The 16,954-nt window shown below is 43.6% G+C and overlaps 1 protein-coding gene across 4 annotated transcripts in view; it reads right to left on the bottom strand.

Moving 5' to 3' along the window:
- Positions 1–6,068: 6,068 nt before the first annotated feature.
- Positions 6,069–16,954, bottom strand: part of MPP3 (membrane palmitoylated protein 3) — a 33,659-nt gene continuing 22,773 nt past the window's right edge. For 2 of the 4 annotated variants that reach the window (XM_033182833.1, XM_033182832.1), the window contains 2 exons: positions 15,599–15,721; positions 6,069–7,145 (listed from right to left, as the gene is read on the bottom strand). In XM_033182833.1, the coding sequence (XP_033038724.1) occupies positions 6,969–7,145; positions 15,599–15,721 (300 nt within the window). In that variant the 3' untranslated portion in view covers positions 6,069–6,968. Of the gene's footprint in view, positions 7,146–15,024; positions 15,566–15,598; positions 15,722–16,954 lie in introns of all 4 variants that reach the window. The other 2 variants (XM_033182834.1, XR_004430542.1) reach the window with 2 other exon arrangements.

Here is a 16,954-nt window from a genome sequence, read left to right as displayed (position 1 = left end):
TCAAAGGTCTTTTCTGCATCTATTGAGATAATCATGTGGTTTTTGTCTTTGGTTCTGTTTATATGATGGATTATGTTTATTGATTTGCATATGTTGAATCAGTCTTGCATCCCAGGGATGAAGTCAACTTGATCGTAGTGGATAAACTTTTTGATGTGCTGCTGGATTCAGTTTGCCAGTATTTTATTGAGGATTTTTGCATCGATGTTCATCAGGGATACTGATCTAAAATTCTCTTTTTTGTGTGTGTCTCTGTCAGGCTTTGGTATCAGGATGATGTTGGCCTCATAAAATGAATTAGGGAGGATTCCCTCTTTTTCTATTGACTGGAATAGTTTCAGAAGGAATGGTACCAGTTCCTCTTTGTACCTCTGGTAGAATTCGGCTATTAATCCGTCTGGTCCTGGATTTTTTTTGGTTGGTAGGCTATTAATTATTGCCTCAATTTCAGAACCTGTTATTGGTCTATTCAGGGATTCAACTTCCTGGTTTAGTCTTGGGAGGGTGTGTGTCCAGGAATTTATCCATTTCTTTTAGATTTTCTAGTTTATTTGCGTAGAGGTGTTTACAGTATTCTCTGATGGTAGTTTGTATTTCTGTGGGATTGGTGGTGATATCCCCTTTATCATTTTTTTATTGCATCTATTTGATTCTTCTCTCTTTTCTTCTTTATTAGTCTTGCTAGCAGTCTATCAATTTTGTTGATCTTTTCAAAGAACCACCTCCTGGATTCACTGATTTTTTTAATGGTTTTTTGTATCTCCATCTCCTTCAGTTCTGCTCTGATCTTAGTTATTTCTTGCCTTCTGCTAGCTTTTGAATGTGTTTGCTCTTGCTTCTCTAGTTCTTTTACTTGTGATGTTAGGGTGTCAATTTTAGATCTTTCCTGCTTTCTCTTGTGGGCATTTAGTGCTATAAATTTCCCTCTACACAGTGCTTTAAATGTGTCCCAGAGATTCTGGTATGTTGTGTCTTTGTTCTCATTGGTTTCAAAGAACATCTTTATTTCTGCCTTCATTTCATTATGTACCCGGTAGTCATTCAGGAGCAGGTTGTTCAGTTTCCATGTAGTTGAGCGTTTTGAGTGAGTTTCTTAATCCTGAGTTCTAGTTTGATTGCACTGTGGTCTGAGAGACAGTTTGTTATAATTTCTGTTCTTTTACATTTGCTGAAGAGTGCTTTACTTCCAACCATGTGGTCAATTTTGGAATAAGTGTGATGTGGTGCTGAGAAGAATGTATATTCTGTTGATTTGGGGTGGAGAGTTCTGTAGATGTCTATTAGGTCTGCTTGGTGCAGAGCTGAATTCAATTCCTGGATATACTTGTTAACTTTTTGTCTTGTTGATCTGTCTAATGTTGACAGTGGGGTGTTAAAGTCTCCCATTATTATTGTGTGGGAGTCTAAGTCTCTTGGTAAGTCTCTAAGGACTTGCTTTATGAATCTGGGTGCTCCTGTATTGCGTGCATATTATTTAGGACAGTTAGCTCTTCTTGTTGAATTGATCCCTTTACCACTATGTAATGGCCTTCTTTGTCTCTTTTGATCTTTGTTGGTTTAAAGTCTGTTTTATCAGAGATGAGAATTGCAACCCCTGCATTTTTTTGTTTTCCATTTGCTTGGTAGATCTTCCTCCATCCCTTTATTTTGAGCCCATGTGTGTCTCTGCACGTGAGATGGGTCTCACACTGATGGGTCTCGACTCTTTATCCAATTTGCCGGTCTATGTCTTTTAATTGGAGCATTTAGCCCATTTACATTTAAGGTTAATATTGTTAAGTGTGAATCTGATCCTGTCATTATGATGTTAGCTGGTTATTTTGCTCGTTAGTTGATGCAGTTCCTTCCTAGCATTGATGGTCTTTACAATTTGGCATGTTTTTGCAGTGGCTGGTACCAGTTGTTCCTTTCCATGTTTAGCGCTTCCTTCCAGAGCTCTTGTAAGGCAGGCCTGGTGGTGACAAAATCTCTCAGCATTTGTTTGTCTGTAAAGGATTTTATTTCTCCTTCATTTATGAAGCTTAGTTTGGCTGGATATGAAATTCTGGTTTAAAAATTCTTTTCTTTAAGAATGTTGAATATTGGCCCCCACTCTTTTCTGGCTTGTAGAGTTTCTGCCAAGAGATCTGCTGTTAGTCTCATGGGCTTCCCTTTGTGGGTAACCTGGCCTTTCTCTCTGGCTGCCCTTAACATTTTTTCCTTCATTTCAACTTTGGTGAATTTGACAATTATGTGTCTTGGAGTTGCTCTTCTTGAGGAGTATCTTTGTGGCATTCTCCATATTTCCTAAATTTGAACATTGGCCTGCCTGGCTAGGTTGGGGAAGTTCTCCTGGATAATATCCTGAAGAGTGTTTTCCAACTTGGTTCCATTCTCCCCGTCACTTTCAGGTACACCAATCAGATGTAGATTTGGTCTTTTCACATAGTCCCATATTTCTTGGAGGCTTTGTTCATTTCTTTTCACTCTTTTTTCTCTAAACTTCTCTTCTCACTTCATTTCATTCATTTGATCTTCAATTACTGATACCCTTTCTTCCACTTGATCAAATCGGCTACTGAAGCTTGTGCATGCATCACGTAGTTCTCGTGCCATGGTTTTCAGCTCCATCAGTTCATTTAAGGACTTCTCTACACTGTTTATTCTAGTTAGCCATTCACCTAATCTTTTTTCAAGGTTTTCAGCTTCTTTGCGATGGGTTCAAACATCCTCCTTTAGCTTGCAGACGTTTATTATTACTGATCGTCTGAAGCCTTCTTTTCTCAACTCATCAAAGTCATTCTCCATCCAGCTTTGTTCCATTGCTGGCGAGGAACTGCGTTCCTTTGGAGGAGAAGAGGTGCTCTGATTTTTTGAATTTTCAGCTTTTCTGCTCTGGTTTCACCCCCTCTTTGTGGTTTTATCTACCTTTGATCTTTGATGATGGTGACGTACAGATGTGGTTTTGGTGTGGGTGTCCTTTCTGTTTGTTAGCTTTCCTTCTAACAGTCAGGACCGTCAGCTGCAGGTCTGTTGGAGTTTGCTGGAGGTCCATTCCAGATGTTGTTTGCCTGGCTATCACCAGCAGAGGCTGCAGAACAGCAAATATTGCAGAACAGCAAATGTTGCTGTCTGGTCCTTCTTCTGGAAGCTTCTCTCAGAGGGGCACCCGGCTGAGAGGTGTCAGTCGGCCCCTACTGGGAGGTGTTTTCCAGTTAGGCTACTTGGGGGTCAGGGACCCACTTGAGGAGGCAGTCTGTCTGTTCTCAGATCTCAAACTCTGTGCTGGGAAAAGCACTACTCTCTTCAAAGCTGTCAGACAGGGACGTTTAAGTCTGCAGAAGTTTCTGCTGCCTTTTGTTCAGCTATGCTCTGCCCCCAGAGGTGGAGTCTACAGAGGCAGGCAGGCCTCCTTGAGCTGCCGTGGGCTCCACCCAGTTTGAGCTTCCAGGCCGCTTTGTTTACCTACTCAAGCCTCAGCAATGGTGGACGCCCCTCCCCCAGCCTCGCTGCCACCTTGCAGTTCAATCTCAGATTCCTGTGCTAGTAGTGAGTGAGGCTCCATGGGTGTTGGACCCTCCGAGCCAGGCATGGTATATAATCTTCTGGTGTGCCATTTGCTAAGGCCTTGGAAAAGCACAGTATTAGGGTGGGAGTGTCTGATTTTCCAGGTACCGTCTGTCACGGCTTCCCTTTGCTAGGAAAGGGAATTCCCTGACCCCTTGTACTTCCCAGGTGAGGTGATGTCCTGCCCTGCTCCATGGGCTGCACCCACTGTCTGACAAGCCCCAGTGAGATGAAGCCAGTACCTCAGTTGGAAATGCAGAAATCTGCGTCGCTCATACTGGGAGCTGCAGACTGGAGCTGTTCCTATTCGGCCATCTTGGAACCTCCCCTCTGAGCCAATTTTTAAATTTTTATTTTTATTTATTTATTTATTCAAGACACAGTCTTGCTCTGTTGCCCAGGTTGGAGTGCAATGGCATGATCTTGGCTCACTGCAACCTCTCTGAGGTTCAAGTGATTCTCGTGCTTCAGCCTCTTAAGTAGCTGGGATTATAGGCACGTGCCACCATGCCTGGCTAATGTTTGTATTTTTAGTAGAAACAGGGTTTCACCATATTGGCCAGACTGGTCTCAAACTCCTGGCCTCAAGTGATCCACCTGCTTTAGCCTCCCAAAGTGCTGGGATTACAGGCGTGAGCCAACATGAGCCAATGCTGCTGGCCCTAATTTTATGTTTAATAGAGACAAGGTCTTGTTATGTTGCCCAGGCTGGTCTTGAACTCCTGAGCCCAAGTGATCCTCCTGCCTCAGCCTCCCAAAGTGCTGGGATTACAGGCGTGAGTCACCACACTTGGCTAAGGATCACTTTTTAATACTCTGCTTCATAATACATATAAAGAGAATTACTATCATTTCATCTGACAATTGTGTAAAAATATTATGTAAGCAGCAGAAAACGCCTGTGGAGTGGTATAAAATGCAGAAAGAATGTCATCGGGTGCCCAACCACTGTGTTCCCACACTGGAGGGAAAACCGCCTACATGGGACTTTGAGACTTGATTAGGATCTCCACCATAGTGCCTCCCAAAGGGATCTTCAAAAGTAATTTTTAATGTATGTGGGTTTGTTTTGTTTTTGCCTGTGAGCAGACTTCAGATCTCAGCTCTCCTGAATAACAACTTTTTTTTTTGAGACAGAGTCTCACTTGTCACCCAGGCTGGAGTGCAGTGGCACGATCTCAGCTCACTGCAACCTCTGCTTCCCAGGTTTAAGTGATTCTCCTGCCTCAGCCTCCCAAGTAGCTGGGATTACAACAGGCCCCTGCCACCATGCCCACTATTTTTTTTTTTTTTTTTTTTTTTAGTAGAGACGGGGTTTCACCATTTTGGCCAGGCTGATCTCAAACTCCTGACCTCAAGTGATACACCCACCTCCGCCTCCCAAAGTGCTAGGATTACAGGCATTATCCTGCATAACAACTTTGCATGTGCTAGTTGTCCACTTCAGGGACAGCTGCCCTCCCTGGCCTAGCTCTCTGTGGATCAGCTCAAGACCAATTTCACTTGATAAGAATCCAATACTCTCTAAGTGCAAAGAAGTCTCCATCTTTTTGCTAGAAAGTTCTGAAGAATGTGATCCTGTTACGTGGACCTACCAGGTTCATGAGCTAGAGAGTTGCAAAGGTATCCTTGTGTAGAAGGTAAAATGGAAATTTCTAAATGGGTGGCAAACCTTCTCCCTGGTGGTTCACCTTCAACCTGGCCTCCTTTTCCTTTCATGAGTAAAAGAACTTGAAAATGTACACGTGTGTATGTAGCCTTTTCAGTCTTAGAAGTTATAGTCACACTTCATATTATAAATTCTAGCTGTGAACACATTCATCATTTACAAGTGAATTACATTAGTAGCCTCGATTATGGGTCCACAAAAGAATGAGGCAGTATAGTATACTGGTTAACAATCATCTCTGGTATTTGGGAGATTTAGGCTCAAATACCATAGCTCTGCATTTTTTTATTTTTTAAATTTTTTTTTGAGGTAGGGTCTCACTCTGTCACCCAGGCTGGAGTGCAGTGGCACAATCATGGCTCACTGCAGCCTTGACCTCCTCGTTCATCCCACCTCAGCCTCCTGAGTAGCTGGGACTGCAAGCACACACCACCACACCCGGCTAGTTTTTGTATTTTTTGTAGAAATGGGATTTCAACACATTGCCCAGACTGGTCTCGAACTCCTGAGCTCAAGCAATCCACCCACCTCGGCCTCCCAAAGTGCTAGGATTACAGGCATGCACTACACTGCCTGGCCTGCAATTTTTTTTTTTTTTAATCTGTGCAAACTTGGGCACATTATTTAAACTGTCTAAGCTTTATTTTTTTTTTCTCATTTGTACAATGAGATAAGAATCCTACCTTATTAGCTTGGTGTATTTATCAGGGTAATGTATGTAAAGGCCTTAGCATAGCATCCAGCACAGAATAAAGACTGTTGTTGGCTATTAATAATAATAAAAAAATTCTCTGAGCAGCTAAGATATATCATGAATCCTGGGTGATAATCATTTTTGCTCAGAGACAACCCATTAGGCCCACACTCTGGGTCTACATACTTTTATTCTTGACAAATGGTTTACAGCGGCGTAGCCATAGTTTTGACAGGGAGAGTCATTTGGTTTCCCAAGATCTAGCACAACAGGAGCCCCTATGATCTCATGGCAGGGACTGGCTAGGACCAAGGCAACTGTCAGTAACAAAAGGAACAATGGATGGAATAGAACAAATCAAACAAAGCAAGGGCTCAATGTTAGGAATCTGAGGGTATTCAGAAAGGGGAAAGGCAACCTTACATTCCTCCAGTCCCTGAAGGCACCACTGCAGTATAGAATAGTACAGTGATTCATGTTGATGGTGAAGTGTGCCTCAGCCTTCCAGAGACAATTTACGTATATTCACTATTTTAAAATAGGCAGAGAACCAATTTTCTATTACCAGGCAAGCACTTCAAAACAAGGTTAAGATCAACATTTTAGTGCTTGAAGACAGGGAATTTCAGTTACATGTAAAATCCCCTTGGATAAAACAAGTTAGCTTCCAAATAAACTACTAAGCGTCACTATGTTTAAAATGCTTAAATTAATTCTGCAAATCAGTACTGTATAAATTAACCACTATCACCTGCAAAAGACAGTGGCTACTTAACTTTGGTACAAAGAATCAGGGTCAGCTTGCCTGTGATACTTTAATGAATGAAATGTGCTGTTTTCTGATATGCCCCTTTCAAATCATGATCCAAAGAGGTGCAGTGAAAAACAACAGACAAAAACCAACAACAAACAAGACTTCCCACTTATACTCTTCTCGACAATGCAGTTTGTGGAGAATTCTCCCCCTCTCTGCGCTCAAGATTCCTTGATGGTAAAATGAGGGAGTCTGGACTAGTTGATCTTCAAGGTCCCATGCAGCTTGGATGTTCTGGGATAAAGTCACCTGACCCAACTAACAGGTACCCAGTGAGTGTCCTTGCTCAGCTTCTCTAAGACTACTTTGAGCTGGCTGTAGGCACCCTGGAGATCCTCCTTCACCAGCACGGCGTCTACCAGGTGCCCGTAATGCTGGTCTATGAAGGCGGCGGAAGCGGCCATCTCTTGCTGCTGCTCATCCTGCAAGGAAAGGGGTGGTAAAAGGAGCAACTGGGTTGTTCTCCTGTAACAAACCTATAGCCTTTGTCTTGAGCAATGTTCCAACCTTTAACTTTTAAGTGATGAGTGGATGACTACGTCTCACTGACAAACCAACCGTGTACACAAGAACAGAGTGTAGGGACAACATCACGTCAAACTTCAAAGAAAGTTAATGGGCAGTAGACACAATCACTGTTCAGTCATTCACTCACAGGATATCTCCTGAGGACCTATGAACTCAAAGCCATGATAGGAAGTGCATTGGGAATGCTGATTCTATATCCGTGTATATATGCCAATATCACACTTCCTGGCTCAGAAGTACTTCCAAAGAAGTAGTAGTATTGTGCTGCATGGCATTTAGTACACAAGTTAAATAATTGTAAGAAAGAACTATAAATAATAACTATATAAAAACAGAGCAAACATTTCTGTAATCAACTAGTGGAAGAAGAAATCATTCCAATGCCCTCCTGAAGACGCCTAAATTCATAGTGTAGAACTAAATTCTTTTCATTTCCTCACACCAGAGCTAAACACTAGCACAGCAAAGTGGAGTTATTTAAGAAAGCACTGGACAATTCTAATCAAATTCCCCATGTCCTTAGGGCAGCTGATCTCTTTAATCAGATTGCCTTCCTGACACCTAACATTAAGGTATAGGCAACAACTCCATCTTACCCAATGTGGGCACTGTTTGCATCTCCATTCAAAAGAACCTCTAATAAGTATCAGTTCGGGTGAGTAGCTGTCTGACAATCTGCCTGGTTTTGGAAAACAGGAAAGTGGTAGGCCCATTCTAAGTAAAATTACAAAATGAAATTTTTTTTTTTTTTTTTTGAGGCGGAGTCTCGCTCTGTCGCCCAGGCTGGAGTGCAGTGGCCGGATCTCAGCTCACTGCAAGCTCCGCCTCCGGGTTTACGCCATTCTCCTGCCTCAGCCTCCCGAGTAGCTGGGACTACAGGCGCCCGCCACCTCGCCCGGCTAGTTTTTTTTGTATTTTAGTAGAGACGGGGTTTCACCGTGTTAGCCAGGAGGGTCTCGATCTCCTGACCTCATGATCCGCCCGTCTCGGCCTCCCAAAGTGCTGGGATTACAGGCTTGAGCCACCGCGCCCGGCCTACAAAATGAAATTTGTTGCTGGCATTCACTCATTCCCCTTTTTAGTCCTCTGTTGCCATCTCCGCTCTGTTTCTAGGGGCTCGGTGTTTTCATGCTGCCACAGGGAAAGGGTGAGTTCTGTTCTCTCCCAAAGAGACGTACATTCCAAAATATTCCCGTCTTCTCTCTGTCACCAGTCAAAACCCAATTCCTACTTTAGTGAGAGCATCTGAAATTTCAGGATTTGAGTCCTCAAGATCTAGGAAAAGGGTGTGGCATGCTACTTCAAAGACAGTTGAAATGTACTATCTAAGAAGGCTGAGATAATTTCTTCTTTTCTCCTCCAGGAGGGAAAAAATTGGATTAAATTGGGAGACATTTCTCAATTCTATATTCCATATAGAATATTCTTGCAGGGCTACTTTCATACTCAGAAGCACTTCGCACTATCCCATAACTGCCCTCTGGCTCTTCAACCCCTCCTTTCCCACTCCCTGACACACATCCATCCTATAGACCTGTCTGCTGCTTCCCGTTTCTCCTCCTCCAGGCACCCACATGGTTCATCCTGGAAGCATTTGGCTAGTTGAGAAATTATAGAAGAAAAATTTTTGCCACAAAGAACCACAATCTTCCTAATAAATATCTGCATCTCAAAGAACTTCAGTAAATCTCTAATGGAATAAAAACACGTGACATTTGCTTTGCAGTCATAAATCCCCTGAAACCCTTTCCTGGCCTGTAAAGATGGAACTCGCCACCTATGTCTTCAGCAAGAGTCACAGTCCCGAAGATCACATAGGAAAGATTCCCCCATGCTGTCCATCACCCCCAGGTTGGATTAGCTTTGCTGGGTCAGAAGCCAGAAGCCTCATTAACTTGTGGTCAGCAAGGAAACAGACAGAGGATGTTTTGGGTCCCCTACCAGGAACTCAGGTGGGGGAGACAATGGACAGATATTTAACGTTACACAAAACCCATGCCTTTGTGAGGAATTTCTCCAAATGTCATCTGGGGTCTGCCAACATACATCAAAACCACATGAAAGGCTGTGTGTTTAAAAATGGAGTGCCTGGGCCCCACTCCAAACCCCCTAGGTCAGAATCTCTGGGAGTAGAACCGGGGACTCTGTGTTGAACAGCCTCACTGTGACCTTGCTGCCTACTCACAGCTGCAGGGTGGTGGAGCTCGAATGGACCAGCTGCATTTCATCATCAGCCCACCTGCTTGGAATGCAGTATTCTGGTGGGCAATACAAGAGATGGGATAGACGGCAAAACGGGCCAGGCTGGAAGGACACTGGGAATAGAGTGCAGCTGCTTCTCTTGAAATAACAATCATGGGCCAGGGAGGGTTCTGACTCCTAGAAAGCTGGCACTGCCTGTGGACCTGATTATTTGGCAGAACCTTCCTTGAGTCCTAGAAAGCTGCCTCTTATTCTCCTAATGACTTCTTGACTCTTTGAAAAATGAGCCATTTCTCCCCTGCTTATTCAAACCTGAAATATTTGCAAAACAAAACAAAGCCAATACAGTAAAACGAATGGGCAGATTGATCCTAAAACTCATATGGCAATGCAAAGGACCCAGAAGAGCCAAAACAAGCTTGAAAAACCTGAGTTCAAAACTTACTACAAAGCTAGTAATCGAAGCAAGACGGTGTGGTGCTGGCCTAACAATAGACATGTAGACCAGTGGAATGGGACTGAGACTCCGGAGAGAAACCCTTACTTTTCTTGCCAATTGATTCTAGACAAGGGTGTCAAAATAATTAAATGAGAAAATAGTTTTTTCAACCAGTGATGCTGGGGTAACTGGCTATCCACCTGCAAAGAATGAAGTTGGACCCCTACTTCACACAATCCACAGAAAATAACACAAAATAGATGATGGATCCAAATGTAACTGCTACAACTATAAATATCTTAAAAGAAAACAAAGGAGTAAATCTTTATGACCTTGGATTCAACAATGATTTCTTAGATACGATACCAAAAATATAAGCAAAAAAAGAAAAAACACATTGGGCTTTATCACATTTTAAAATGTTATGCCTCAAAGGACGCTATCAAGAAAGTAAGGGCCAGGTGTGGTGCCTCCCAGCACTTTAGAAGGCCGAGGCAGGCAGATCACCCAAGGTCACGAGTTTGAGACCAGCCTGGCCAACATGGTGAAACCCCATCTCTACTAAAAATACAAAAAAAATTAGCCGGGCGTGATGGCATGCGCCTGTAATCCCAGCTACTTGGAGGTTGAGGCAGGAGAATCACTTGAACCTGGGAGGCGGAAGTTTCAGTGAGCCAACACCGCACCATGGCACTCCAGCCTGGGCAAGAGCAAAACTCTGTCTCACACACAAAAAAAAAGAAAGTGAAAAGACAACTCACAGAATGGGAAAAAATATTCGCAAATCATGCATCTCACAAAGGACTTGTATCCAAAATAAAGAATTCTTACAACTCAATAATAAAAAATGGACATTTAAAAATGGACAAAGTATTTGAATAGACATTTCTCCAAGAAAGATATAAAAATGGCCAATAAACACATGAAAAGATGTTCAGCTTCACTGATGATTAGAGAAATGCAAATCAGAACCACAATGAGATACCACTTCACAACTACTAGTAATGCTATGATTAAAAAGACAGACAATAACAAGGGCTGGTAAGGATGTGGAGAAATGGGAACTCTTGAACGCTGCTGCTGGGAATGTAAAATGGTACAGCTGCCATGGTAGAGTCTGGCAGTTCCCCCAAATGTTAAACATAGAGCTGCCCTATGACCCAGCAATTCCACACCAAGGTATACACCCAAGAGAAATGAAAACATGTTCACACAAAAACTTGTATATGAATATTCATAACATGATTCATAATAGCTGAAAATCCATAAATGTTCATTAATTGATAAATGGGTAAACAAAATGTGGTACTCTATACAATGGAATATTATTCAGACATAAAAAAAAAGAATGAAGTACTGATACATGAATGAACCTTAAAAACATTATACTAAGTGAAAAAAGCCAGATACAAAAGGTCTTATATTGCATGAATCCATTTATACGAAATGTTTAGAATAGACAAATTTATAGTGACCATAGATTAGCAGTTGCCTGTGGCTAGGAAGGGGCTGGAGGAAAACAGATAATGGGAAATTCTAATGGGCTCAAGGTTTCTTTCTGAGGTAATGAAAATGCTCTTAAATTGACTGTGGTGGTTGCAACAACTCTGAATACATCATTGAATTGTATGCTTTAAATGGGTGAATTGTACAGTATGTAAATTTTATCTCAATAAAGTTGTTAACTCCTCTTCCAAAAAACACACAGTAAAACACAGAAAACAAAAATTAGTCAAGAGCCCACTATTCAGGGAGAATTGCCTTTAGCATTTGAGTGTATTTTGTGTGTAACACAAAATTAGAATCCTGATTTATTTTCTGATTTATTTTTTCTTGTATTTAGCTATGTCATCAAATATTCCTCCAACACATGGCTTTTAAGTATTTAGTTAGTTTTTTTTTTTTTTTTGAGACAGAGTCTTGCTTTGTCGCCCAGGCTGGAGTACAGTGGCACGATCTCAGTTCACTGAAAACTCTGCCTCCCGGGTTCAAGCGATTGTCCTGCCTCAGCCTCCCAAGTAGCTGGAATGACAGACGCCCGCCACCATGCCCAGCCAATTTTTGTATTTTTAGTAGAGACGGGGTTTCACCATGTTGGCCAGGCTGATCTCAAACTCCTGACCTCTGGTGATCCACCCACCTAGGCCTCCCAAAGTGCTGGGATTACAAGCGTGAGCCACCACGTCCGGCCCCAACATATGGCTTTTAACTGGCTAAAATAATATTTCAATACATTCTGTAAGTGTCATGTAATGGAGTATATTGAACTGAGTCCTGATAGTGAACATTTAGGTTGTCTCTGATTTTTTTGTTATGTGATGGGCATACTGTACATTTCTGGTTTTCGTTTTTGAGATGGAGTTTCACTCTTGTTGCCCAGGCTGGAGTGCAATGGCACAATCTCGGCTCATTGCAACCTCCGCCTCCAAGTTCAAGCAATTCTCCTGCCTCAGCCTCGCAAATAGCTGGGATTACAGGCACGTGCCACCATGCCCAGCTAATTTTTTTTTTTTTTTTGAGACGGAGTCTCGCTCTGTCACCCAGGCTGGGGTTCAGGGGCCGGATCTCAGCTCACTGCAAGCTCCGCCCCCCGGGTTCCCGCCATTCTCCTGCCTCAGCCTCCCGAGTAGCTGGGACTACAGGCGCCCGCCACCTCGCCCGGCTAGTTTTTTGTATTTTTAGTAGAGACGGGGTTTCACCGTGTTAACCAGGATGGTCTCGATCTCCTGACCTCGTGATCCGCCCGTCTCGGCCTCCCAAAGTGCTGGGATTACAGGCTTGAGCCACCGCGCCCGGCGGCTAATTTTTTGTATTTAATAGAGACGGGGTTTCACCGTGTTGGTCAGGTTGGTCTCAAACTCCTGACCTCAGGTGATCCACCCGCCTTGGCCCTCCGAAGTGCTGGGATTACAGGTGTGAGCCATTGCACCCAGTCAATACTGTATGTTTCTAAATGATTCTAAACTTAAGTTGATACTCCCCTTAGAGTTTCTTGTGTGTGTGTGTGTGTTTTTTAAGACAGAGTCTTGCTCTCTTGCCCAGGCTAGAGTGTGCAGTGGCGTGATTTTGGCTCACTGCAGTCTCTGCCTCCTGGGTTCAAGTGTTTCTCCTGTCTCATCCTCCCGAATAGCTGGAATTACAGGCACGCGCCACCATACCTAGTGTAATACACAAAATCATTTTTGTATTCTTAGTATGAGACGGGGTTTCGCCATGTTGGCCAGGCTGCTCTCCAACTCCTGACCTCAGGTGATCCGCCTGCCTCGGCCTCCCAAAGTGCTGGGATTATAGGCGTGAGCCACCGCGCCAGTCTTCCCCTTAGAGTTTCTAAAGGAGAAAATTTCTTTTTCTTTTTTTTCTTTTTTTTTGGAGGCAGTCTCACTCTGTCACGCAGGCTGGAATGCAGTGGCATGGTCATGGCTCACTGCAGCCTTAACCTATGAGGCTCAAGTGATCCTCCCACTCCCATCTCAGTCTCCTGAGTAGCTAGGACTATAGGTGTGTGCCACCACACCTGGCTAATTTTTGTAATTTTTTTGTAGAGACGGGGTTTCACCGTGTTGGTCAGGTTGGTCTCAAACTCCTGACCTCAGGTGATCCACCCGCCTTGGCCCTCCGAAGTGCTGGGATTACAGGTGTGAGCCATTGCACCCAGTCAATACTGTATGTTTCTAAATGATTCTAAACTTAAGTTGATACTCCCCTTAGAGTTTCTTGTGTGTGTGTGTGTGTTTTTTAAGACAGAGTCTTGCTCTCTTGCCCAGGCTAGAGTGTGCAGTGGCGTGATTTTGGCTCACTGCAGTCTCTGCCTCCTGGGTTCAAGTGTTTCTCCTGTCTCATCCTCCCGAATAGCTGGAATTACAGGCACGCGCCACCATACCTAGTGTAATACACAAAATCATTTTTGTATTCTTAGTATGAGACGGGGTTTCGCCATGTTGGCCAGGCTGCTCTCCAACTCCTGACCTCAGGTGATCCGCCTGCCTCGGCCTCCCAAAGTGCTGGGATTATAGGCGTGAGCCACCGCGCCAGTCTTCCCCTTAGAGTTTCTAAAGGAGAAAATTTCTTTTTCTTTTTTTTCTTTTTTTTTGGAGGCAGTCTCACTCTGTCACGCAGGCTGGAATGCAGTGGCATGGTCATGGCTCACTGCAGCCTTAACCTATGAGGCTCAAGTGATCCTCCCACTCCCATCTCAGTCTCCTGAGTAGCTAGGACTATAGGTGTGTGCCACCACACCTGGCTAATTTTTGTAATTTTTTTGTAGAGACGGGGTTTCACCAAGTTGCCCAGGCTGGTCTTGAATTCCTGGGCTCAAGCAATCTGCCCACCTCAGCCTCCCAAAGTGCTGAGATACAGGCGTGAGCCACCATACCTGGCCAAGGAGAGAATTTCTAATGTTCCTTGTATGTATGCCATTGTAAATAATTTACTGAGACCAGGTATGGTGGCTCACACCTGTAATCCCAACACTTTGGGAAGCTGAGGCAGGAGGATCACTTGAGGCCAGGAGTTTGAGACCACCCTGGGCAGCACAGAGACACCCTGTCTCTATAATTTTTTTTTTTAATTGGCTGGGTGTTGGTGGTACATGCCTGTAGTCCCAGCTACTTAGGAAGCTGAGGAAGGAAGACTGCTTGAGCCCAGGAGTTCAAGGCTGCAGTGAGCCATGATTATACCACTGCACTCCAGCCTGGGCAATATAGCAAGACCCTGTCCTAAAAAAAATAAAAGGCCAGGCACAATGGCTTACACCTGTAATCCCAGCACTTTGGGAGGCCAAGGTGGGAGGATCACTCGAGCCCAGGAGTTCAAGACTAGCCTGGACAACATAGTGAGTCCCTGTCTTTAAAAATAAAAAATAAAATAAAAAATCTATCAATGTGGACAGTTAAAACTGAAAATCAGTATGAACTAGGACTGAATCAAAATCTTGACTTGGAGGGAGCTTCCTGACCAAGGGGAAGGATCCGAGAAGGCCTCCTTCAGATGAAACCAGCTATATAGGACAGCAAGCAAAGTCTATTCTGGGACTGAGTTGCTTCTGACTGCCCCCACCACCCATAATAACTTCCAGCTCATTCTGCTGACTGACCCTGTTAAGAACCAAAAAAGATGAGTCACCGAGTCCATACCTCCTGGAAGAACTCTGTCAAATACTTAGGTTTTGGGTGAGGGTTTCGCCATCCTGACATAGACTGGGCTGAACAAAGAATCTATGACAGTGAAACAGAAGTTCATTTAGGATACATCAGATGATCTCATCCACGAGTTTTAGAAATCCCTTCATTCATTGATGATTCAAACTGGTTTGAAAGCAGTGATAATGACCTTGTTAGTTGGGATTTCAATTAAAAATACTTGGGTTTGGCCTAGGAATGTAGTTTGATGAGTGTAGTCTGTCACACTCACATGAGGTCCCTGACAGGTGTCATATTTTGGGGGAGGGTGTTTATGTGAGGGAGTGGAGGGGTGTGAGCCCAGGAAAAGCCACCTGCCTGGTTTGGGAGGCACTTCCAGCTGTTCATCTTGAGCCTTCTGGCCATGCAATCATCTTAAGTTTTTCAATAGGCAAAATGGAAAGACAATCATGTGCAGAAGGTGCATCCCGCATCCCTCTTCAGCTGCAAGCACCTTATGCAGCTAGAAGCATTCCTGTAACAGCCTCCCTTAGGCCTTCAGAAAAGAAACAATCAACTTTAAACTTACAAATGGGGCTGCCGTGTCCTCACAAGCTGGGGACATAGGTGGGGTCTTTCTTTTTTCCTGAATTGCAGGCTTTACAAATATAATATAGGGTTTGAATTCTGAGGTCCTCAGTTGTTTCAGTGCCTGAGAAAGAAAGTTCAGGATTATTATATACTTTTGAAGTGTTTTATTGTGAAATATACTTTGGAAAACTCAACGTGTGCTTCAATCCCATAACCTCAACAGCAAAGGTCCTGGTTACATGGGTCCCATGACAATGGACTTCAGTGGGGCAGACCAACTGCTCCTTTTCTCGTCCTTCACTTCGACATTGAAATCAGTGGGGCCCTGAAGTCACACTCACTGCAAATAGAAGGTTCCTAAGCCTCAGCTCAGAGAGAGTTGCTGTCTCTCTTAGCTCTGACCCTTCGGGCTATAATTAACCTTCTTAGGCTCCTCTCCACCTTCCATTTCTGATGGGTGAGGACGCAGGAGTCAGTGTGTATCTATTTAGTCAAATGTCATCAATTGGACTACACTATTACCAAATTTGTGCTATTACATCTCCTCTTGGTATTCAAAGAAAAGGTCTGCAAAGCAAATGAGATTACCGAACAGATCACTTAAACTGTAGACTGTAGAAACTGTACTCTTGATTAACGCATTTTTATCTAGAATGTAAGGGCTCCACTTGGAAACACTAAGTATTAAACTGCTATATGCATTATCTGCACCCTTGATCAATAAAGTGATCCATAAAATCACTTTTCAAAAAAAATTTTTGAAACTCAGACTTTTAATTTTGATTACTAACTCCCTGTAAGTCCAAATGAGTGAGCGTTTTCCTTTGTAGGCATAACGTGCTTTTTGGAATATGTTTCAAGCAAACTTCTTTAAAATAAAGCCTACAGTTTATATCATAAAATCAGAGAGCTGTTTCTATAGAGGGGAAAAAAAAATCCCAGATTGAGTTCAAAGCTTGGAAGTTTTTCTAAAAGACAAGGTTAAAAAGATGGCTAAGCCCCTGCTGAGCCCACAGCATGCTGGGTGTGCAGGAGTGGAAATGTTTTTGAAGCACTTCACAGGGCCATGTCTCCCTCCCTCTTTGTCCCCTTTAAACTGCTCTCCTCACTGCCTCCCTGAGTGGTTCTCTAAGCCACTGACTCCACCTGCCTTGGTTGGGGAGGGGGAGGCCTGGCACCGAGCGCTCAGCCTCAGCTTCACCTGGGTACTGACATCTAATTCTCTGGCACATTGCAATGGCCAATCAGCGCCACCAACTATAGCATGATCTGTTCCATGCAGGGGTTACTAGCCTGGGTCTGTGGGCCACCAGAGTGTCCACAAGCTCCCTACAATTAATGCAGAATTTGTGGA

Source organism: Trachypithecus francoisi, unplaced genomic scaffold (assembly GCF_009764315.1).
Source record: "Trachypithecus francoisi isolate TF-2019V2 unplaced genomic scaffold, Tfra_2.0 Lachesis_group20, whole genome shotgun sequence".
Taxonomy (NCBI): Eukaryota; Metazoa; Chordata; class Mammalia; order Primates; family Cercopithecidae; genus Trachypithecus; species Trachypithecus francoisi.
This window is presented reverse-complemented; position numbering and strand designations above follow the sequence as displayed.